Below are 24,694 nucleotides of genomic sequence, written 5' to 3' on the forward strand. Positions count from 1 at the left end.
GCCAGTGCAGCTCACAACAGAATCTGTGAGCTGGGATCCAATGGAATGGCCCTGTAGAATTGGCAATTCAGTGAAGGTTATCAAACCATCTCGTATGATACAAGTAAACAGCAAATTTATCTTGGATATTTTCCATGAAGTGGTGTTTAGATATAGTTTTCATCTGTCACTTTTCCATGTTACCAAGGAAGAAAAATGAATGAACCATGGGAAGCTGGGATAGGGTGTTTTTATTTTTAAAGTTTATTATCCATTACATTGTTTTATACCTGACAAAGACTTTCAGAAATTTCAAGTCACCACCGTCTTCTTTTCTAGATGAACTTTGCATTAACCATTGTGCTAAGTACCTGTTTATAAAGGAGGCAGCATAGGAAGGAAACTGTTAGGATTACTGGTGAACGTAAGTTAGAACCATCCCTTCCGACTCTATTGCTGTTTATTGCACCAACTCTAAGAATTACCCTGACATACAGCTAGCTAGGAGATGAAGTCTGAAATGGAAAATTTGCCTATTTAGCCACGTTGAGGGTTCATAACCTACTTACCTCTCCATAGCGGTGACTGAAACAGCTGGCTCTGGATTCTGAAAATGGTCCAAAGGAGAGAGAAATTGTAGACTGGTTCAAGGCTCCCTGCAGATGGTGCCTGTTTTCTGCCATTATGTAGCTCTATATCTAGCCAGAAGGAAGACTAATTTTGTGGCTTTTCCCAAAACCAAAACCAAGCAAAGCTGGGTCTCTCTAATCCCTTCCAACTCTGCTGCTATTCTCTTTCCCATACTCCTTTTTTGTTTTTTGTTTTTTTGAAGATTCATGTTTTTTAGGAACAATTTTTCTGTGGCTTAATTTTTGCTTTAAGTACAGTCTTGGCACTTCCCTTATCTCTTGGTGGGTTTCCTTAAAGCATCTTAGCATCTTGCTTTTATTGAGAGGTAGTGTCAAGGGTCATTAACTCATAAGTGTGCTGAGAGGGAGTAGCATTAAGAATAGGCAGCTGACATCTGAGGTTCAATACCTACTCTCCAACATGTGAGGTGGGAAATGGGCTTCCATCAACATCCCTTTGAAAAGGCTTCCAACCCCCAAACCAGGTATTTAGGACTCTAAGCTGGCATTTGTAGCAAATACCCTTACAGCAAAGCTTAATCAGCTTTTAGCAGCTAAAGGGGTCCCTGTGCTGTCTCCCTGTGTAGCTAACTTTGCAGTTTGGATGCTCTGGGGCCCTGACTTTAGGGGACTGGGGCTTAGGAAAGTTAAAGCATAATTTCACATTTACTGATGAGCCAAACATTTTCTCTGTGATAATTTGACACTGATTGCTTTGGAGGATTTTACTGATCCCATTTCTTCCTGGAAATAGGCAGGCCACTCTCGACAAACATGTTTCTTGGGTGTGAAGGAATTGATGTAACTGATGACAAACCAGGTCCAAGACCTCTCAAGACAGAGTAATATGGCAAATTATATTTCTTGTCACAAGCTTCTCTCCCTGTAAACCAGAGCAGAGGTCAGTCACTTTTCATCTGTCAGAAAGGACTCATTCTATGAGTTATAGTTAGTGACACAAGAAGCCTACCTGGATACAAAGATACCACTTTTTAAAAAAAGGGGGGGGTGGAGACTGATAGGGTGAAGAGGAAGGCTTTTATAGGAGGGGGAAAACTGGAGAATGTTTGTTTAGAGATGACAGAGAAGGAGAGAGTTTCCTAACAGAGAGGGAAACAGAGGCTCCAGTAAAACACCTGGCTACCCTCAACAAGAAGGAGAGGAGAGGACAGGTGATGAGGCAGAGGAGGGCTGAGGTGTGGAGGAGGGGAGGTGACAGAGCTCAGGATGAATGGGCTTAATTCTTCTAGGTGTAGTAGGAAGCCAGGACCTCACTATTCGCTGAAAGAAAGGAAGGTGGTATTGGCTTGGATTCTCAACTGAGCCTTCATTGCTGCATCCTTTAAAATTTCCCGACTGATTGGATCATGTTCCCTGTACTGGCTGGACCAAACCTTCTCTGTTCAAGCCACCTCTCCCTTTCTTTTCCACAATATAGAGAGAGGGATGGGATCTAGAATCTCACTGGTAGAAGAGACTCCTGAAGGAGGAAAGGCCTTCCCACTAACGCAGGTCAGCACCTTTTCTGCTACTCACAGTTGCAGGAAATTGCCTACAGCACTGCCTAGGGTTAGATAGTCAGTAGGCCTCAGAAGTGGCACTTGAACCTGGTACTCCTAGCTTCAAAGCTAGCTAGCTTTCTATCCATTATTCTATGCTGCCTTCTCAATAGAGGCCCTTTTATTCATTCAGTAAGCATTTGCTGAATGAGCATCTACTAAGTATAACCAGCAGGAATACAAAGACAAAACTAAACAATCTCTAACCAGGAACTTCCATTCTACTGAGGGGGTGGGTGGGGTGATACAATATGGACATAGGTAAGTAAATACAAAGTATATGAAAAGTAAATATAAGTAATTTTAGAACAGGAAAGCACTAACATTCATACCCTGCAGAGGAAATACAAACCATCTAGCAAAAGCTCCCTCTTCTCCCCAGTGCTATATCTCAAATCTTCTCAACATCATTGTCTTATTTTTCCCCCTCTGCTTCATTTTCCCTTCAATATAATTTTCACTGTTTAGAAAATTCCTGCCCCTATAGTGAATGCCCATTATCTTATAACTATTCTGGAAGCAAAACTTGTCACTTAACCTTTTAAGCTCAGTATCTTCATTTATCAAGTCAGGATAGTACCTGTATGATCATCTACTTCACAGGGTTCTCTTGTGGGAAGAGGTGTAAACCTTAAAGTGCCACACAGAAATGTGACACTATGATTATCATTAGATTATATTTCAGAAGGAAAATTGGGAGACTATGGAAAAATAATTTATTTTTTCAATGACTACAAAGTTTTATTAAAAATAAAAAGCTTGAGTTAGTATTTCTGGAGCCTACAAATACACACAATTCTTTTTATTACATTTTTGGGGAGTTTTCTGGACAAAAACCCAAGGTAAAGTCTTGTTACTTCAATTCATTTAAAAAAAATCATTTCATCGTATTTCTCCTCCAATTACCAGCAGTTTATTCTTCTGATGGCGTACATGGTTACAGAGTCAAGCTTCAAAGTCAGTATGAAAATCCAGCAGATAGAAGTCTTGTTGCAAAGGGTAGCTGTTTTCATCTAGAATAAAAAGGCTCTGAACTTTCAGTGTGTAGGCTCTTTCTCTGCTTGCTAGCAACGAGTGGCACAGGTCTGCTGCAACCATACCATATGTGATACCCGAGGACGGGACTGCCAAAAAAAAAAAACCATAATGATAATTTTTCTAGTGGCACTTAGAATTGTTCTCTACTGTTCCGTTTTGCTGCTCAGAGCAAAAGACTCTCATTTCCCTACCTTTTCAGGTACAACAAAGAGATGGTATCCTAGAATTTAGTTACTCCATTGCAGCTGAAGAAATGGTATCACTTCTGGTGTGTATTTTGTATATTAAGGATATTCCTTATTCCATTGCTAGCCATAAGTAAGTGACATGTGGAAGAATTTATTGTCTACTATTACCCTAAATCTGAAACTGAAAACACTGTGAGTGTTCACATCTAAAAAGTACCACTGGGGTTAGCTAAAGAATTCTATGTTTAAATAAATGTTAAGAACAGGTGACTAAAAATAATCTCATTGTATGTTAAGTGACTATTGAGATCTACACATAGATCACTAAGAACTATTTGCATTTTAATTTTTGATACAATACCTACAACTCTGCTTAACCAATCAGGTGGAATATTGAGAAGAATCTTCTGCATCATCTCTGATCCTACATGAATGCAAACCTTGTTCTTGCCATCAGACACAGTCATGAGAGCTGACCTGGAAAAGGAGACATGGCAGGAGAGACAAAAGTCAAAAGAGAAGCTTTGAAACTAGAGCAAAGTTTCAGTGAAATTAATGATGTGAAGCGTTACTTTCTGGTCCAGACTTGATTTTAGCATGCTGAAAACAGCTGAGAATGCTCCTGTGATTCCACATCTACCTTTGGTCTTTATGGAAGAGGAACAACCTGTGCCTCTGGGAAAACTATACCCATGTTATTGTGACAAGGCAGTAAGGGAAAATGAAACAGTTTCCAAACTCAAGTCCTAATCTCCTTGGAAAATTATAATACTGGCTTCAGTTATTCAATAGTGGCACTAGCAGGAAGTATACAGTTGAATGGGTAATTTATCTACAGAGAAATGTTTTCATTAATTAGCATCCTGTTGCCCCATAATACTGGGGATAATGCTACCTGTGGCAATCCTTTGGAGTTTTGTTTTAACTTTTTAGGGCCAAAGCAGACCAATTTAATATAAATTCAATTAAAATAAATATGAATTTAATATAAACTCAACTATATTTACTTGTTAGAGAGTAAGTCAATCAACCAACATTCATTAAGGACTTACTATGTGCTGGGTAGACAAAGAAAGGCAAAAGCACTATCCCTGCCCTGAAGGAGCTCACATTCGCATGGGAGAGACAACTGTGTGAGCACACACACAGGGACACACACACACACACACACACACACACACACACACATGCATGCAGGTGTAGAGGAAGACAGTCACTGAGGGAAGGCACTACCAGCTGAGGTGCCCAGGAAACCTCCTGCAGAAGGTGTGATCTGAGCTGAGTTTTGAAAGGAGTCAGAGAAGCTAAGAGATAGAGGAGCAGGGACAGAACATTCTGAGCTCCGGGACAGCCCTGAAACGGCAGAAATGGGAGGTGGGTGTTGTGTTTGAGGACAGTAAACAGGCCAATGTAGCTAGATAAGTCTGTGGAAGTGAATAAAGTGAAAGAAGACTAGAAAAGTAGAAAAGGCCAGACTGTGAAGAAGACTTTATATTTGATGCTGGAAGTAACAGTGAATCACTGAAGATTATAGAGGGTGGCAGTGGAGGATGACATGGTCATATCTGGGCTTAGGAAAATCACTTTGGCAGCTGAATGGAGGATGGATTGGGGCAGAGACAATCCTCTAGAAAAGAAAGGATGAGGCCTATACTGGGGTGGTGGCTGAGTGGAGAGAGATTGTGAGAGCATTCACAACAAATGAAGAAGAAATAAAAGATACTATTAGAAATGATTTTCCCAACTATATGCCAATTAAACCTACAACTTTAATGAAATGGATGAATATTTACATAAAAATAAAGTGCCCAGATTAATGGAACAAGAAATGGAGAATTTAAATAACACAAGTTCAGTAAAAGAAACTGAATGAGCCATAAATGAACTCTCAAAGAAAAAAATGAAACTCAGAGCCAGATGGATTCACAAGTAAATTCTTTCAAACATTCAAAGAACAATTAATTACAATATTATACAAACTGCCAAAATAACAAATTCTTTCTAAGATACAAAAATGACCTTAATACCTAAAGCAGGGAGAGTCAAAACAGAGAAAGAAAAAATATAAACCAATATCCTTAGTTGACACTAAATCAAAAATTTTAAATAAAACATTTATAAAGTTACTATAGCAATGTATCAAAAGATTATATATGATGATCAGGTTGAATTTATACTAGGAATGTAGGAAAAAGATGATCATAATTGACCATATTTATAAGAACAAGTAGAAATCATATGATTATATCAATAGATGGAGAAAAAGGTTTTGACAAAATCCATTTCTGCCAAAGAAAAAACCATTATCAACCCAACAAAACCAAGAGCCAGAATTGTATGTGACAGACATAACTGAAGTCCTTTCCAGTAAGATCAGGGGTAAAGATAGGATGTCTGTGGTTGCCAATTCTATTTAATATAATGCTAACGTTAACTATAGTAATGAGGTGAGAAAAAGAAACTGAGGCAACAAGCATAACCAAAGAAGAAACAAAGTTATTGCCTTCTGCAGATGATATGGTGATTTACTTAAAGAATCTAGAGAATCAACTAAAAATTAATTATAGCTCCAACAAAATTGTAGGATATAAAAAAATTCACATAAATGATCAACATTTCTTGTTACTAATAAAACCCAGTAGGAAGAGAGAGAAAAGGGAAATTCTTTTCACTTAAACAACTACAGAATGTATAAAATACTGGAGAGTTTACTTACCAAGATTCACATAAGAGCTACATGAGTATGATTAACTATAAAGCACTGTTTACAGAACTAAAAACTGACAAATAATTGGGAAAATATTTCTCATGGGTAAGCCATGCCAACATAATAATAATGACAATGCTATCTAAATTAATTAATTTATTTAGTTCCACATCAATAAAACTACCAAAGGATTACATTATAGAGCTGGAAAAATTAATGAGATTCATCTGGAGGAACAAAAGAGTCAGGAATCCCAAGGAAAATTCTAAAGAAAAAAAAAAGAAGGGAATTCAGCAATACCTGTTAAAACAATTTGGTACTGGTTAAAAATAGAGGTCTATCAATGGATCAGATTAGGTACACATATACTGAAGCAAATTAACCTTGTAATTTAATGTTTGATAATCCCAAAGACACAGGGGCAAGGACTTGCTATTTTACAAAAACTGATAGGAAAACTAGACAAGGCAGGATCGAGAGAAAAAAATAAATGCTTAGTAAGTGGGGAAAAAAAAGAAAATACAAACATTTAAAAAAGGATGCAGTGTCATTCCCATGTCACAATGAGACCTCAGAAAAGGGTTTTGGAAGAATCTGGTACTAAATAATTTGCAGACAATCTACTTCTGGAATAGGATCTGATATGCCTCCTTGAAAGGTACGGCAAGTTTTTAGGTGGTATTATAAAATTTGGGCAGTAAAAAGTGAGATGCTGTTTCACAAAAGCATATATAGATAAAAAAAATTATACCGGACCTACAAAAGTTCTGTAGCCATTACACTGCTAACCAGTATCCCATAAGGTAAACATTGTTTTATTTATTCTGAAAATAAAAAATAATTGAGACTCTAAGATGTTTTATATTCCCTATAGTAACTCAACAGCAAGGAAAGAAAAACTTTTCATTTTAACTACCAATCTACTCTTCTTTCCACATATAACTATTTTAATGATTTTTATACATCCTAATATTTTCTTTCTGAAATGGTTGGAATCTCTTCTCCCTTGGAAGATAGTTTTTGGTTAGATATAAGAAGCTGGTACCAGTGATTCTTTAAGTTTATTTCCAGTCTTATTATTCTAAATATAGTCTTTTTAGATAACTTGGTTTTTGGCTTTATTTACCTGTAGTAAAATTTCACCATAGTAAATGGCAAGCAACTGACACACTGCTTGTAGATCTGGTTCTCATCTGTTTCTAATTCCAGTCCACATTTTCCACAGCCTGAATACATAATGGAGGGGAGACATGTCAGAATATCCTCCAGAGAAGAGCTAGCATCTAGGACAAGCTGCCGGCTCTTGTGGACAACAACAGGAAACATAAGCGCCAATATCTGAGCTTTTACTTGTACCACTCCTATGGAAGACAAAAAATACATATAGAATTAGAATTGTTACGCTCCCATAAGTTGTCTTAAAAGATCATGGTGGCTTCCTAGTTACTAACCCTTTGAGATCAACTCTTTAATCCCAGAGCCCATGGCACAAAGCTAGAAAACAGATGGAAAGTAACATAAAAACGCTGAACTCACTTATCTACCTCTACACTTTAAAAATGTTGCCCCTAAAATTTACAGGCGCTGATGTGCCAAATGATCTAAGTTCTAAACTGTTCCTTCAGATGACCAAAAGGGGGCATTGCAACATAAGGTCAAGAAACTTACTGAGAACCAGACCATTTAATTTCTTATGAATGTCAGATAATTTATATTTTCCCATTCTTTTTCATACAATTATAATAATCTTTTTTTATTTGCAGAACATACAAAATCTTGAAAAAAAAACCTAAGGCAACACGGGAGAAAAATCAGCTAAGAAAATGAGTTATTAAAATATAACTATAAAGTTTTTATAATAAAATCTAAAACAAATGTAAGTATAGTATAAATATATAACTAAATATATAATAAATATTACCATAATAACTATAAATAAAAGTTACATTACAAATGTAATAATCATAGTTATTTAACTTTCAGTGTTAAGGCCAAAATCGGTCTGATTTCTTTAACTTTTAACCACACATTGTGCAAAAATTATGAATACTTTTTATTAGTATTAAATTATATCAAGGCATACTAAAAGATATTTCCCAATTTTCCACTTCCTATTTCTTCTCTAAATACATTTGGAATAATAACTATAGGAAGATTTTTCTTAGATTTTTGAAAAACTTGGAGTAAATAGCTTTAGTGATATGTAGTCACATTTAAGATCTGAGAACATGTCTTAACTCCCATATCTATGCCAACTAATCTAAATAATATTTTCTAAATAATATATATTGCATGTCATCTAAATTGTATATAATAAAATATCTGAATAATATCTAATAAAATAGATAGATGATGATAGCCAAAAACAAAAATTTTTTCCATGTTGTATACTTCAGAGTATATTTCTGTTTGGTAGGGAGTAATTCTAAAGGACAAAGCAATCACTTAAGAGATCCTTAAAATGCTTTTGATGATGAATTACATATTCAAAAAGAGAAGTTTTAGGGAGTAGGTGCTTATATATGCATTTTATAAAAGAGAGAATTTTCATATACCATACAAATGATCAATTTGAATATCAGTATCTAGATGGCTAAATAAACTAAAATGTATCTGGAAACTATAACAGTACCTGGATGACACCTCAGTGTCTATTAGAAAGCAGGTTAAATCACTAAAAAGTTCAATGATAAGTACTATCATTTTTTACTTAACATTTCTAGGAAAATGGCCTACACGGCTGAAGCTATAAAAAACAGAGGTTTTGAAATGTACTGTCCCAGTAAATACAGCTCACTCCCAAGTGCCCTGTCTACCAGCTACAGTATTCAAACCTCCTGGGGCTTAGCTAAGATGACAATTGTGAAGCCGCTCGATTGCAGAGTCCTACTCAAGTCAGTCAGTCCCTGCTGGTTTCCAAAGAGTTTACTCCCTTCATTAACAGGTCACAAGCTGTGCATGCACACTCTTACCTGAGTGCTTCTCTTCCAGAAGGTCAGATAAATGTGAGATGTTCACAAGGTGACTTTCCCTTTTTTGGAACTTTGCTTTAAATTCAACTGCCCTCGTGTCATCCTCAAAGAGGCACTCACAGGAGGACCAAGGGGTCGTGTGCAATTCTAGACTTCCTAAAGTGGAATTGTGCTGAGTGAGGAGATACTTAAACTCCCAAAGATGATCTGAAGACAAGAAAATAAAAAAGCCAACATAAGGAAAACAATCTAGAATCAGAACAGTATTGAACTCCTCAATTCGGGGGTTACACTTAAGAATCTGGGAATGAAATAAAATCATTATACATTTGCATAATGCTTTAAAGTTTTCAAAGTTCTTTTACATAACAAAATCTAATTTGTCAGAGAGGCAAGGCTGCAGTCTTATCCCTATTCTGCAAATGAGGAAACAAAGGCTCAAGCATCACTTGCCTTTCGGCTACATGGCTAGTAGGAACAGAGACAAGACCAGAACCCAAGTTTTCTGCGTTCTAGTCTAATGTTCTTTCCAGTACACATAAGATCTCTCAAAGAATTAAATGTGTAGGCTTCATTTAGGCATCAAAGTAAGGTGTCTTCACTTAAAAAAAGTGTCCTTTCAAAGATGATTTGTTGGGCTTGCAGACAAGATGGCTACTTGCTGGAAGGGAAAGCTCCCCCAAACGCACCACAGCAAAGTCCCAAAATTCACACTAGAATGCATAATGAGCAACTATTGTAAGTGAGTACTTCCACTCAAGAACTGCACAGAGTCAACCAGAAGCCCGTGAGTAATCGGAAAGAGCTGCCAGCAAAGCCAGCGTCAGAACAGGGGCAGAACAACAGACGGAAATTACAAAGAAGAAAATAGGGGTCAATGCAAGGAAAAGCAGCCTGACAATCAGAGCTTGCTTAGGCACCGGATGCACTTCTCGGCCTTTGAGGCCTCTTTCACTCCTGAGTTCTGCGATTCTGAGTTAGACACGGTTGAATTCTAGCTACTAAATTACAACAACCCTTTCCACAGCGCTTCGAGCTGAATAAAGCCCTTTCCTCACAGTTTCACGGGCGAGCAGTATAATTATCATGGCCGCCCTCACTTTAAAGATGGAGAAGATGGAGGCTTTGAGAGACTCGGCGAACGGTCCATGGTCACCCCACAGGCTCGGGTCCTATGCCTGCGAGTGCGATGCTGTTTCTGCCACATGCACCACCTCTGCTGGCTCATCTGGGCTGCTCTGCCCTCGCTCCACAGCGTCACAAAAAAGCCCAACAACTCGTCTGTTTATTCCTGTGGCTGTGCAAAAGAACTCATTTATGTTGATGGTCCACCCGCCAACGGGACTTTGACGGTGACCACGTGGTGCTGGATTTGCCACAAACATTAGTCCTAAGGCATGCCACGTTGTTTGTCAATACTAAACAGCAATAGTATATTCTGAAAAGGGCCTTGTATTTTGGATCCTGTTTCCCTTCTAAAAAATCAGCTCTTCTACTTTTTCTAATCAACAATGACACTGTATATGAATGGGAGCTGTATTCTTGGAGTAAAACAGAATTGAGTTGGGTTTTTTGCCTTTAACTTAAGTGGCAGAGCGAGAATTTTGGGTGGGGAGGGGCAGGGGAGACAATCAGTGTTAAGTGCCCTGCCCAGGGTCACACAGCTAGTAAGTGAGCAGAAGAGTTTTAAGAAACCATGAAAATGGTAACATTTTCACAGTGAAGTCCCAGAACATAGCATAGCAGAACCGATGAGGTAGGAAGCTCTCTTGAATCTGTTAAAGATTAAAACTACACAATATAGCACAATGTCTTGTATAGCAGGCACTTCATAAACACTTATTAAATGAATACTGGAACAATATTTGCATTTCAGCTGATCCTTTTTTTTTTAATATTAAACTAAATAGTGTACAAACCCTCCTCTGGAGAGAGGTTTGAAGACACATAATGCTAACCCTAGTTACCCTTAAAAGAATGTCCATCATGTGGTTATCTGCTCTGTGACCTGGCTATGTGATGACTCACATTCTGGGAGCAAGCATTAGACTCATGGTCTAGGCTTTCAGATTGGGATCAAATGGTCACGGCTTGTCTACCCATGGCAGATATTTGTCTGATTTCACAATTGGCAAACAACTCTCATTGACATATCATGAACATTTGATCTCAACATAAAAAAAATTAAATTGGATATCTAACATTCTAGGTATTCCCTATTAATCATTAAAAGAAGATGGGCCAGAGCCTTATTTTTGTGTAACTACTCAACAGGGTGTAAGTTCAGTATTTGGGGAGAGCCAATAACCCTTTCCATGCAGGACAGCTGAATGATACAATGGTTTACAAACTGTTTCAGTCTAGAAGTCACTTCAGTAAGCTAAAAAAAGGGACAGGCCATCTGTACTGATCATTCCTACTTATTATAAAGCAGAAAAACTTCATCAGAACTAACCAGGTAGTTTTGATGACTTCTACTTTATAGTACAGTTTGATATCTGGTAAGGCTAGGCCACCTTCCCTAGCATTTCTTTTCATTAATTCCCTAGATATTCTGGACTTTTTTTTCTTCCAGATGAATTTTGTTATTATTTTATCTAGCTCTGTAAAATAATTTTTTGGTAGCTTGATTGGTATGGTGCTGAATAAGTAAATTAATTTAGGTAAAATTGTCATTTTTATTATATTAGCTCAGCCTAACCATGAGCAACTGATGTTATTCCATTTATTTAGATCTGACTTTATTTGTGTGAGAAGTGTTTTGTAATTGTGTTCATACAGGCCCCGGGTTTGTCTTGGCAGGTATAGACTCCCAAATATTTTATAGTGTCTATAGTAACTTTAAATGGAATTTCTCTTTCTATCTCTTGCTGTTGGGCTTTGCTAGTAATGTATAGGAATGCTGAGGATTTATGTGGGTTTATTTTATATCCTGCAACTTTGCTAAAGTTGTTTATTATTTCAAGTAGTTTTTTACTTGAATCTCTAGGATTCTCTAAGTAAATCATCATATCATCTGCAAAAAGTGATAATTTGATTTCTTCTTTGCCTATTCTAATTCCTTCAATTTCTTTTTCTTCTCTTAATGCGAAAGCTAACATTTCTAGTACCAAATTGAATTATAGGGGTGATAATGGACATCTTTGTTTCACCCCGGATCTTATTGAGAATGTATCTAGCTTATCCCCATTATATATAATGCTTGCTGATGGTTTTAGGTAGATGCTATTTATAATTTTAAGGAAGACTCCATTTATTCCTCTGCTTTCTAGTGTTTTTTAATAGGAATGAGTATTGTATTTTATTAAAAGCCTTTTCTGCATCTATTGAGATAATCATGTGGTTTCTGCTAGCTTTGTTACTGATATGATCAATTATGTTGATAGGTCAGCTATTCTTGAAAGCAATTTAGAACTAGGCCCACAAAGTCACTAAGCTATGCATATACCCTTTGACTCAGTGATACCACTATTAAGTCTCTATCCCAAAGAGATCAAAGGGAGAACAAGATGATTTATATATTCAAAGATATTTACAGAAGTTCTTTCTGCAGAAGCAAAGACCTGGAAACTAATTCTCTATCAACTGGAAAGTGGCTGAACAAATTATGGAACATGGGATGTAATGGATTATTACTTAGTGACAAGAAATGATGAAAGAAACAGTTTCAGATAAACCTAGGAAGACTAGGAAATGATGCAGAGTGAAGTTAGGAGAATAATTTATATAGTAAACAACAATACTGCAAAGATAAAAACTCTAAATTCTGACCAAGGCAATGATCAACAATGAGTCCTGAGGCCTGATGATGAAGCATGCTATCCTCCTCCCAAGAGGTGAGGTGATATATTCTCTTAAGGTGCAGAATGAGACACACATGCAAAATGGTCATGGCCAACAGGTGGATTTATTTTGCTTAACTATGTTTATTTATTAGAAGGATTATAGGGAGAAAGGACTAGGGGGGTGGAGGGAGGGAAGCTAGTGATAGGGCTCCCCCACAAAAAAAAGAAAAGAAAGGAGGTCATAAAATCACTCAAAAATGCACAGAGAAGTTCAGAAGGAAACGCAAGCAGAATAACTGTGAAAGTAATGAGTTAAATTTATTATATACTTTTAAAAAAGCAAAAGTAATATGTAATAGAATATATGTGATATATATAATAGAAACTCGCAATTTCATATATATTCTTCTTTCTCTATTCTGCTTTGTATGAGGAAATGTTCATTTTTTTTTCTGTAAATTCAGAATTCATTTTTTAAGTTCATGCACGTACTCTAAAAGCTTAACTCAGAACCAAAGTAGCATGTTGCAACAGAATATAAAGACATATACCAAACAGTTTATATTTTTAGCACATTGAACCTGAATACATAGACACAGTCTCAATATTTAAATACTTTAAAGGACATAATTTAGAGGCTGAATAAGCATCACTAAAAAAGATATATATATGGCACAGCACTGTTGTATGTCCCTCTAAATAAGTGAGTTATTTTATCAACATTTCTAAGTAAAGAAAATGTTTAGGACACAGTTATTTTTCTACTTTAAAATTAAAGACACAGGGCATGTTTATAGAATATTGAGGCATTCTGAACCTTGTGTTCCTCTTTAACTCACATCAGGAGCATCAACTATTCAAATAGTAATGTTATTAAGTTAAAAAGAAAGTCTGGTACATTACCCCTCTTCCTTTGAATGTCTGAGTACCACGCAGCTCCAGGACCCCATAATACAAGTATAAAATGTTGGTCTTGGACCTGTTCTACTGTTAAAATAATTTTTCTTTGCTTCTGTCCTCTGTAACCATATACTGCCTCTGGAAAAGCAACAAGAGTATTAGTTTTATTTGACTTAACTGAAAATTTTTCTCATTTTCCTAAGTCTATAACTTAATTTAAATGTAGATTAGACAATGGACAGCTAGGTGGCACTGTGGATAGAGCACAGGCTTTAGAGTCATGAGGACCTGAGTTCAAATCGAGCCTTAGACACTTACTAGCTGCATGACTCTAAGTAAGTCACTTAACCAACAACAACAAAAAGAAGATTAGACATACTTTGTCACACTAATCTAGATTTTTTATCCTATGCTTGAAAAATCTTTATTCTTAAGAAAGCACCACTATCAGCCACTGCAACGAAGTGCCACAAGATGACTTACCTGTTATTACTGTGACACTGATAACTTTTAGTATCAAATGGACTAAAGTATTTGGCTGAAGCTGGTCCAGTTCTACATACTGTACACCTTCCAATTTCTGAGGATGTCTGAAAGGGAGATCTATGATGTAGGAATGCTTTGAAGAGATATAGTCCAATAAATCTTGCAGAACTGTAACACTGACTACACGGGAATCTAAAAAAAAAGCATAAAGACGGAAACATCAGTCTACATTGAGGACTCCATTTTGGCTGCACAACATTAGACAAAAAGTAAACAATCCTATTTCTGTGTTCTGATATACATTAGTATTTCTCTTATTGCAGAATATCCAGTTCAGTTTAAGTATGAAAATTAAGCTTTGAACTTAAATAAACTGGCTTCTAATCCTGACTTTCCTATTTCTTTTGACTCACAGTCAGGCTCAAAATTCCAGTTTCTTTTTATTGTTTCTTGACAAGTGATTGTTCTTTTACTCCTCAGGGATCTCTCATCTCCACTGTTACCAACCTAGTTGAGACCCTTATTATTCTCACACTAAGACAAGAGCAACAGCTTCTTAATTGGTCTCTCTGCCTGTAGTCTTTCTAGTCCCTCAATCTATCCTGTGTATGCATCACCACCAGATCAATCTCTTCAGAACCATTAGTCCTCTGTTCAAATATCTTCAGTGGCAGTTCCACCAGAAAACATTCAAATTACTTAGCTTACTATTCAAAGGTGTCTACAAATTAATCAACATAGCCCTCCACTCTGAAGTAGTCTATTCCCTATGTCCTTAATGTGCCTTATTACCTGGAATAACCTAAAACCCCGCTACCCATCTCCAAAATCTTACAGTACCCAGCTGAAGTCTCTCCCCTTTCATGACACCTCCTGACCCATCCAGTCTACAATGGTTTCTCCTTCTCTTTGAACTTATTGATCCTATTGTTAATATCTTTCATTCAGCAATTGATTTATGTTGCTTTGTGATATTATATTGTTGCTTTGTACTGTTATTTATATACCATACCCAATTAGAATTTAAGTTATTTGTTTAGAGGAACTATGTCTCAATAAACATTTTACTGATGGCTAAAATAATATTTTTGGTATAAAGTTCTCACTTAATGGTACTCAGCTTTCTAGACTGCACCTCAACCTATTACAATGGAAAGTGTGTAAATTACGGAGGGAGATAATAATAAAATAATGTATAAATACTCACATTATCTTGAAGGAAAGACAATACCTAAATTTTCAGTTTTTGTAGATACTATTTAACTATAATGGGCACATTGCTACACATCCTCATTACAATGTCGGAACACTGAGTACTCAGTCTTTATAATGCAAAGTTAAAATCATTTGTTTCTGAAATAAGTATTCTAAAGATATCTTTAGGTTTATTTTGGTTAGTGACTCAGAATCAGATCTAATGAACAAAGTAAAGCCAGGTGAAGGTGTTCTATCTTTTTTAACGGATCATGTAATATAGATTTTTAATGAGTGCAGTAAAACATTTATTTGAGGCTTCATAATAAATTCCATTTATTCATCATAACAACAATAGCAGTAATGGTAATATCTGACATTTATTTAGCACATTAAAGTCTGGGGCATATTTTACAAAGGCTGCTTTCCATGAATTTCCATGCTTTTCCATGAATCAGAGACACACAATTCACAATTGGGCTCAAAAATCTCAATTACTTTTTATTGTTCCTTGATGATAAATCAAGGAATAAATGATAAATGGATTACTAATTTTTAAAAATGTTGACAATTTTCAAACAATTATAATAAGAAACATGAGAACCTCTACTGAACACACTACAATCACTATCTGGTACTGCTGAAGGCACTTCTCATGAATGTCAATTACTACTATATAGTAGTGTAGACAAGCTTCTGAAATGCTCTGGAAATTGCCTTTTAAAGAAAATCCCTGGAGTAAGCTTTTTTAGTTGCCATTTCTTTCTTTCTCATGAAAGCAGAATGCAAAGAATTCCATGATATATTCTAAGTAAATGATCACTGGCTGCTAGGGATGCAATAGAAGCGATTCCTGAAAGAGCTGCAATGCTTGGCCAGAAGACCACTGAAGTCTCTTCTAATTCTAAAATCCAGTACAGATGATCTAAGTGGAGCTGTTTAAAGTGTTTTTGTGAAATAAGAGTTTTTATGCCTAAATTTGTATGAGGACATTAATCTTGGATTATGAATTTTCTTAGAGAATAATCCTTGGACCAGAAACAATAGAAACAAATAGAACAAAACTGGCAAAGAGGAAATTGAATCCAAGATAACTTTTAGGGCTATCTGAAAGGGGGCCTACCTTGGGAGGCAGTGAATTTCTCTCACTGGAGGTCTTTGAGCAAATGTCAGATTAGCATTTGTCACATATGTTATAGATGGAATTCTTTTTTCAGAAATGGTTTGGATTAGATGGCCTTGAATATCCCTTTAATCTCTGAGATTCTGCAATTCTCATGTTTCCAAATTATACTTAATTTACTCTGCCACAATAATGCATTTATTTCTAAATGCTATTAAGGACTGAGTCAAAAACAAACCGTTCAAGTGCTGCCACCTGTAGGGAAAATTTATAAAATTGATTTTTTCCTGGATAAAGAATGATAACAGAAGGTAAACTTTATTAAAGTGCTCCCCCAACCTTCCAGTATTTCTTTTGTCATTTAAAAAGCCTTAATAGTTATTTTATATATATGTATGTATGTACATATACATAATATTTATATACTTAACTAAAAACCAGTACAAATTGTTCCTTTTTTAAAAATTACCATATTTTGTTTTTATTTATTTTATTTAATTTTTTAAAATTTAATTTAATTTATTTTATTTAAAATAAATAGTGCAGCCTATAAACAGTGTTATTTTTCTTATCTAATACCTATGTGCTTTGCTAAAATCCTACATTTATGCCTCGCTAAGTGCAGGTTAACTTTGGGTTTTTAAACGCTTTTTCGGCAAAAAACAAAACCAAACCTATCTGCACTTAGACTTTTGGGACATCCTGTATAAAGGATCACTGCAGTTAAAGTTTCAAAACCTGTGACCATCTAATTCTAATCACCCATCTCCAGAAAGCTAACTACTTAAAAAGTTTGCACAAAATAGAAAAACCAGTCACAGGCTAAGGTAAAGTGCAGTGATCTGCATCAAAGGTCAGTAACTTTCAAGGCAGCTTTTAAGGCAGAGCACAAGTTCACATGAAAAAACAGGACTATATACTGTACGTAACCTGCAAATTAAAGAGCTGAAAGAGCAATGTAGTTTTTAAAAAATATAATTTCATAAACTTTTAGAACCCATAGGATAAAACTATTTTAATAGTTATAGAAATATTAAATCACTAAAATACTAGTATATATTTAGCCATAATTTTCTTTGCCTTCTTTTTTATTATTCCTTCTAAAAGAAATTTGAGTGCAACAAGTTCGTAAAAATGTTGATTTCCATCTATGTCAACAAAAAAGGAGCAAAAAATGATAGTGAAGTCAATTTAATATAAATTTTGCATCTTTAAATTTAACTTTTTATATTTTGATATACTCCTCAATAAACATCAAAATGAACTCCATTACAAAGCATTCCCTGAAAAAGTTAGTTTATCTGTTGTTAAGAGTTACGTATCTCTAACGTACTGTTGCTGTTGTGAACTGATCCGACCATTCTAGAGAGCAAGTTGGAACTATGCCCAAAGAGCTATAAACCTGTGCATACCCTTTGATCCAGTAATACCACTACTAGGTCTGTATCCCAAAGAGATTTTTTAAAAAAGGAGAAGTACCTATTTGTACAAAAATATTTGTAAGCAGCTCTTTTTATGGTGCCAAAAAATTAGAAATTGAGTGGATGCTCATGAATTGGCGAATGGTTCAACAAGCTGTGGTATATGATTGTAATGGAATACTATTGAGCTATAAGAAATGATGAGCAGGCTTATTTCAGAAAAACCTGGAAAGACTTACACAAACTGATGCAAAGTTTAGTGAGCAGAACCAGGAGAACACTGTACACAATAAGAACAATATCGTACAATGAAGGACTGGCTATTCTCAGCAAGACAATGCTCTGAGACAATCCCAAAGGACCCATGATGAAAAATGCTATCCACATCTAGACAAAGAACTGATGCAGAGTCTAAATGCAGATCAAAGCATATTATTTTTCACTTTTTTTCCATGGGTTTTTTTCTGGGGGTGGGGAGGGAGTGATGGTTCTTTGTCTTCTTTTGCAATACAACATGATTAATATGGAAATAAGTTTTGCGTGACTGCACATGTACCATTTATATCAAATTGCTCACTGTATCAGGGATGGGAGAGTAGAGGGAGACAGAATGGGGAATTCAAATTTTTTTTAAAAATTAATGTTAAAAATTTACTTTATATGTAATTGGGAAAAATATTATTTAAAAAAAGGGCTATATGTCTTTTAACCTTGACAGTTATGGTACTAACACTGACTAACGCATGTGACCAAGCTCCTGTACCATTTTTTAGCCACTTAAAAATACAAAGAACCTGGCAAACAAACCATTATGTTCATGATATATCTTACGTTCTTTAGGCTGGACAGATGAACAACTCCCCAGATTCAATAACTGACTGGTAAATGTAGACTGCAGTACTGTTTCTTTATGCCATTGGTCATTGTGTATAGTGACATCTGAGAAAAAAGAAATCAAAAGAACATTAACTGAATGCATCTGGATCCCTTAACTACTTTTCAACTACCTTTCAAGATACTTGTTCTTAACTATTGGGATCACGTCTGAGTATTATTTCAGGTCACAACCCCTCTACTTTGTCCCCCATTCTTCTTTTTTGTTTTGTTCCATTCTGATGAAGAGGTTTCTTGCCACAGCTAACTCCTCCATGGGTCCTTGATCCTATTCCCTCCCAGAAGTTTTAAGAGCTGCCTCTTTGATCATTGTCTATCTTTAACTTTCAATTTTTCTTTATCCCTTGGCTCCTTCCTATGCCTAAAACAACCAAGTTCTCCACAATCCTTAAAAACAAAAAAACAAAAATCTCTCCACTGCTAAACCAGACAGCCTTTTCACAAGCTTCATCTTACTTGACATTTTATGTGACTTTTGATACTGTTTGCTCCTTCCTTCTCATAACAAACACTACTTACTCTATGCTGGTTTTTTTCTTCCCAACTTTGACTTGTCAGTTTCCTTTGCTGGATCATTATCCATCTCCCACCTGGGGAGTGGCTCTATTCTGAGGTCCCCTCTACATCCTGTCTAGGTGATCTTATCTACCCCTAGAGGTTCAATGAACATCTCAATGTCAATGACTTTCAAACATTTACTATCCATATCTAAGATTCCTCGAATAGGGATGTCACTTATAGTATCCCATGGTGGTCTTTGTCAGGAACAAATGAGATAATGCATGATTCTTTGGAAACCTTAAAGATGCTATATAAGTGGAAGCTATTATAATTAATGCTTACTGATTAAAATTCAGACTCCTTTGCCTGTGATTTGAGACCACCCAGGCTACTTTTACATTTTTTTCTGACTAGGCTGCTCTTTCCCCAGAACCTACCTTACACCTTTCCCATCTCCATGCCTTTTCTTTAAAAAACAAAAACACAAAACATGTTACTCATGTCTTCTGCCTTTATATAACAGTTGTTTCTGGGGGAAACTCCCTCCAGAATCAATCTTCTTTTGTAACCAAGATAAGGAATTAAGCAAAAACATTAAACACAATGATAATATGTACCACTTTCTGTCCTGAAAGCCCCTAGGTTCTCTGCTAGGAGGAAGGAGCTCCATTTCATGATCTGTTCACTAAGACCATCAGTGATTTTTCAATTAGTTGGAGTTTTGCTGCTTTAGTGATTTAAAAAAAAATTTACATTGTTGTAGTCATCATATATTTTTTTTTGGTTTTGCTTCTCTTATTCTGTATCACTCATACAAATTTTCCCATTCTATGCCCCTTCTCAAGCTTTCTAGGATGCCCCAAATGTTTTCCTTCACCCCTTTATGTGCAGAATTTCAAACCATCCTTTATAATTCTTCTCAAATGCCATACCCTATCTTCATTTCTCCTTCCCTGATCTTCCCAACTGGTAAAAACCTTGTCTCCTGACCTTATATAGCAGCTGGTGTTGAAACTCTCTAAAAAACCTATGTAGTACTATGTATTACTGTTAATCACATTTGTGTTTTATCCCTACCCTACAGGTTCTACAGTGGCAGAGACCATTAAAAATTTGTCTTTCTCCCAATATTAAGCATCACTCTGCAAAGAAAGTAACATAAATGAATAAATGGGAGGAATTATGTTCTGGCTCAGAAGAGAAAGGTGATGGGAAATGAATCGTGAAGTTGGAGAAAAGTTTTTAGTGAAATAAAACAACTGCTAGCAGCACAAGGCTCTCACCTGTTAGTAAAATTACATCTCCGGGATATACTGTTAGCACACCAAAGGCAGCATCACGCCAGAGCACAATCTTCTTCTTAATTTCTGATTGGTCAGTTGCTATAATTGTTGCCAAAGGAACTTTACAGCCAGAATTTGGTCCTGTTTTTATGTGCACTTCCTTCACATGACATGGATGTAAAGCCATAACCAAACAATTATATTTCTGGCTTTTGCAAATGCAGTTTTTAAGCAGAGATGTTTTTTTTAAGACCTTGCCAAATCTAGATATATTTCTTTCAGGAGGAGCTTTGTAAGAGATTTGATGGACATCTGAAGAACAAACTGACTTAACCCTCTTGGGTTCCTGGAGGGATTCTGATACAGTGCTTGAAGGAACTAATTTATCTTCAGATGTTCGATTTCTTTTAACAGAAACTTTACTGAAAGTATTTTGTTGGGAACAAATTTTTCTTGTGCTAAATGATTCAATACAAAAATCATCAGTAGGCTGTTCATTAGGAGTTTTGAAAAGTTCTTGAGATTCTTTATTTTCTTCAATTCCTTTGTTATAGTTTAAGGGACTGAGGTTGCTTGTTGTCTCAGGACAATCAGGACTAAAAAGTTCAGGGGAGCTTGCTTGATTTGGTCCATCCACAAAATTACTGGAATTTCCTAGTCTCATTTCCCTACAACTTTCCTTTGGTTCTGGTTTCATGCTTGTAGTTCCTTTATTTGGAAAACTCTGTTCTTTATCCAGGCTTTGGGCTAGAAAAGCTATCTTGCTGGATGTCATAATACTAAGAAATTCAATGTCTGCTGACATACTGAGGCTTGAGGTCTTCCTTATTACTCCTTTAGACTTTGGCTCATCTGTTGTTTGGGGAGAAGAGAATCCCGGATAACGGTTTAATGTCTCATGATTTTTTGATGGCATATGATCATTTTCTGTAGCTTCTAGCTCTATATTAATCTGCTTAGTACTGCGGACCAAATCCCACATATCAGAATAATCCTGATTTATTGGTTGGGAATTTTTTCTTAAGAGACTGTGGAAACAGGAATTTGATTCAAATTTCTTCTGCTGGTCCGTGATTTTCACAGGATAATGACATTTTCTTTCATTTAAATGCTGTTGAACTCTGCTCTCAAATCCAGGTATTTGCTCATTATAACACGCTTTATCAATTGTCCTTGAAGGATCACTGTTCTGGGATTCTATACACTGTGTTTCAGGAACACATGTTAAATAGTTTTCACCATGCCAAAATCTAGTATTATTGGAGTTCACCATTACATGTTCTTTAAGAGGAAGTGGATGACCTGCATGGTGGCCTTCAAGATGACCATACTTGCATACTTCAGCACCAACGTTTAAGGAATAGTGATCATACAAAAGGTGAGTTATTTTCCATGGATCAGCATTGGTTGCTGAACAAGTTTGTTCTTGTGATACTGTTATATTTGATGGAATAATTGGTGCTCCAAAGAAAATGTGGATTTGAGGTATTTTATTCATGATTTCTAAGAAAAAAATGAAAATTTATGAATGTAATGTTATATTAACTTCAGAGTCACAAAAGCAAAAGACAATTAACTATAAATTTAAAACAATAGCTAAGATTAATATATAGAGCTTTAAGGTTTACAAAGTGTTTTAAAAACATCTCACTTGATCTCAATTGAAATAAGAATTTTAAATTAACCTATAGTACCCATTATGAGACTCTCAACTTTATTCCAATATTCATAACCATCCAACCAGCATATTATGCTTAAAAATAAAATAATCACTGATAATATTCTTTAAAGCCTCTTTCAGCAGGTAATTAAAACACTGCTTTCTACATTCATCCTTATTTGTTCAGTTTCATGATGTACAATTCAATCCCATTTTAATAACAGGTTAGTTTTATTTTGCTATTATTTTTTAACCACCAAATACATAATTTATTTAATTAGTAGTATAAACACCTAGACTATACACAAAGATTATTTATCTGGATTATTTATAAGCCAAATAGCTCACATACTGTCAAAATATGAACCAAACCAAAAAGTCAGAGCCTTGAATAGATGTAATAACTGATTAACTGACTATTTCTATATCCACAGATCCTCCTTTTTGGATTATCTGTTATCTTATGTGCCCTTTCCCTATTCAGAAACCTTTAGTGGTTCCCTCTCCATTTCTTAAGAGTTAAAGATATGATTACTCCTACCTGCCTTTCTAGCCTCTGCCTCCCTTCACAAATGTCATGTTCCAAACCAAACTGAAGACCTACCTGCTTCCTAAACTTTCCTCTCTATCTCTTGTTTCCTTGAATTTCAACAAATCATTTCCCATTCCTGGAAGGCATATTCCTCATTTTTACTTGCATGGTACTTATACCCACTGTCTCCCTACCCTGTGCCCCCTCTTCCCCTAACAAAATGTAACAAGTTCCTTGCAGTCAAGGAAAGTTTCATTTCAATCTTTTTATCCCCAGCACTTAGCACAGTGCCTTGCACACAGGAGATGCTCAATAAATACTTGTGCTATAGAACAGAATTGTATTATTCATATTTTAAAACCCACTTAGCATAATCAAGAGTTGGCTATTTTGTTTAGAAAATGTCTTAATCTGTAAATGTTTGTAAAGTAAAAAAATTAAGAATGCAAATAGGCTTAAGAATAGTAACAGTAACATGAGTAGCACATATTTTTTATTATAACTTGTTAATGTGATTGTTTTTATCACAGTAACCATGGTATCTGAAGACAACAATATAAGCTTTTAAAAATGTTAAGTAACTGTGGGTAGAAAAAGTCTTCATAAAAAGTGAAAACTGTGAAGGAAGGAATAGGTAACCAATTCCAACCAAGTAAAGGGAAAATACTTTGAGAAAAGTTAAACTTTAAGAATTCTAATTTTGCTTTCATATTCTTTAACCTTGATATGTTGCTGAAACGACTCCATGCTCTTGAATCTTTCCAGAGCAAAAGTTTGAATATGAGAGTTGAGAACACTAGTGATATCTGTTACTACTTTGGTAGTACTAATAATCAAGAGAGGCTGCAATTTTCTTTCTTTTTTCTTTTTTTAAATTTTTTTTTCAGGCTGCAATTTTCAAACAAATAATGTCGAGATGTCAGCAAAAGTAGTGAGGCGAGGTGTCAGTTTTTGACCTGTTACAAGTCAAGGAAGAAGGAATGGCTATTAAAGTAAATACTGTCTTTGATTACTGCACAACTTCACAGTCACAAGTTCAAAGCCATTCTTCATCAAATAGATTTCTAAAAAGTGATTTCCTTGTTTGTCCATTAGGGGTCACCAAAGCACCCAATAAAAATCCTCAAGTTCAGACTTGAAATAAAGGCCCACAGGATCACAGCCTTAGAGCTGGAAGGTGCACAACAACATCTCGTGGTTTATTTCACAGGTGGAGAAGAAAGGCTTAGACAGGTTAGTGATCTGCCCAAGGTCACACAAATCTTCCATTGTATCCCACTGCCTCAAGTGTTGCCACCTGATGTTTAGTATTTTATCTGGGGTGGGGCCATGTACAAATACACACAACAAACACAAGCCATAGAACTCTACCGCAGCAGTTTCTGATTTTACTTTGTAATGAAATTTAATATAGCAAGTGAAAAAAAGTTTTTATAGGATGTCTTGTCATCAGGCATGCTTAGTTTATATTTTTAAGAGGTTAAAAGTTCTAAAGACTTTTATATCGATGGGCAAACAGCCTTACTTACTTACTTACTCTACTAATTTTCCACTGGAACAGAGAGAGAATTGTTTTTAATGTGATTTTTATAACATGTCTCATCATGACGCATCCTGCCCAGTTTGCAGAAGCTTACACTATTAAGCCTGATAGGTCAACAGGCTTCAGAAGAGTATTGCTAGTAATACTGTGTTCCGGATAATAAACAAAATAAAGATCCCAATAGGAAATACCTTTAAATCAGAAAGGATCTGAGGACTTTTTCTTATTTTGAAAAGAGGATGACAGAAGTAGTATAATGTATCATATTCATAAATTTTTATGAAAGTGGCCTATACACTT

General features: G+C 35.7%; 1 protein-coding gene across 1 annotated transcript; it reads right to left on the bottom strand.

Moving 5' to 3' along the window:
* Window positions 1-2,882: 2,882 nt before the first annotated feature.
* On the bottom strand, window positions 2,883-22,169 carry LOC118828291 (shieldin complex subunit 2-like). Its single transcript, XM_036734817.1, has 8 exons — window positions 20,660-22,169; window positions 18,813-18,920; window positions 14,241-14,435; window positions 13,761-13,895; window positions 9,073-9,279; window positions 7,227-7,461; window positions 3,755-3,870; window positions 2,883-3,291 (listed from the first exon to the last, which is right to left on the bottom strand). Exons 1-8 carry the CDS (start codon window positions 22,155-22,157, stop codon window positions 3,113-3,115), a joined length of 2,673 nt encoding a protein of 890 aa, XP_036590712.1. The 5' UTR covers window positions 22,158-22,169; the 3' UTR covers window positions 2,883-3,112.
* Between the last annotated feature and the right edge of the window lie 2,525 nt (window positions 22,170-24,694).

This window comes from Trichosurus vulpecula, chromosome 8 (genome assembly GCF_011100635.1).
Source record: "Trichosurus vulpecula isolate mTriVul1 chromosome 8, mTriVul1.pri, whole genome shotgun sequence".
Taxonomy (NCBI): Eukaryota; Metazoa; Chordata; class Mammalia; order Diprotodontia; family Phalangeridae; genus Trichosurus; species Trichosurus vulpecula.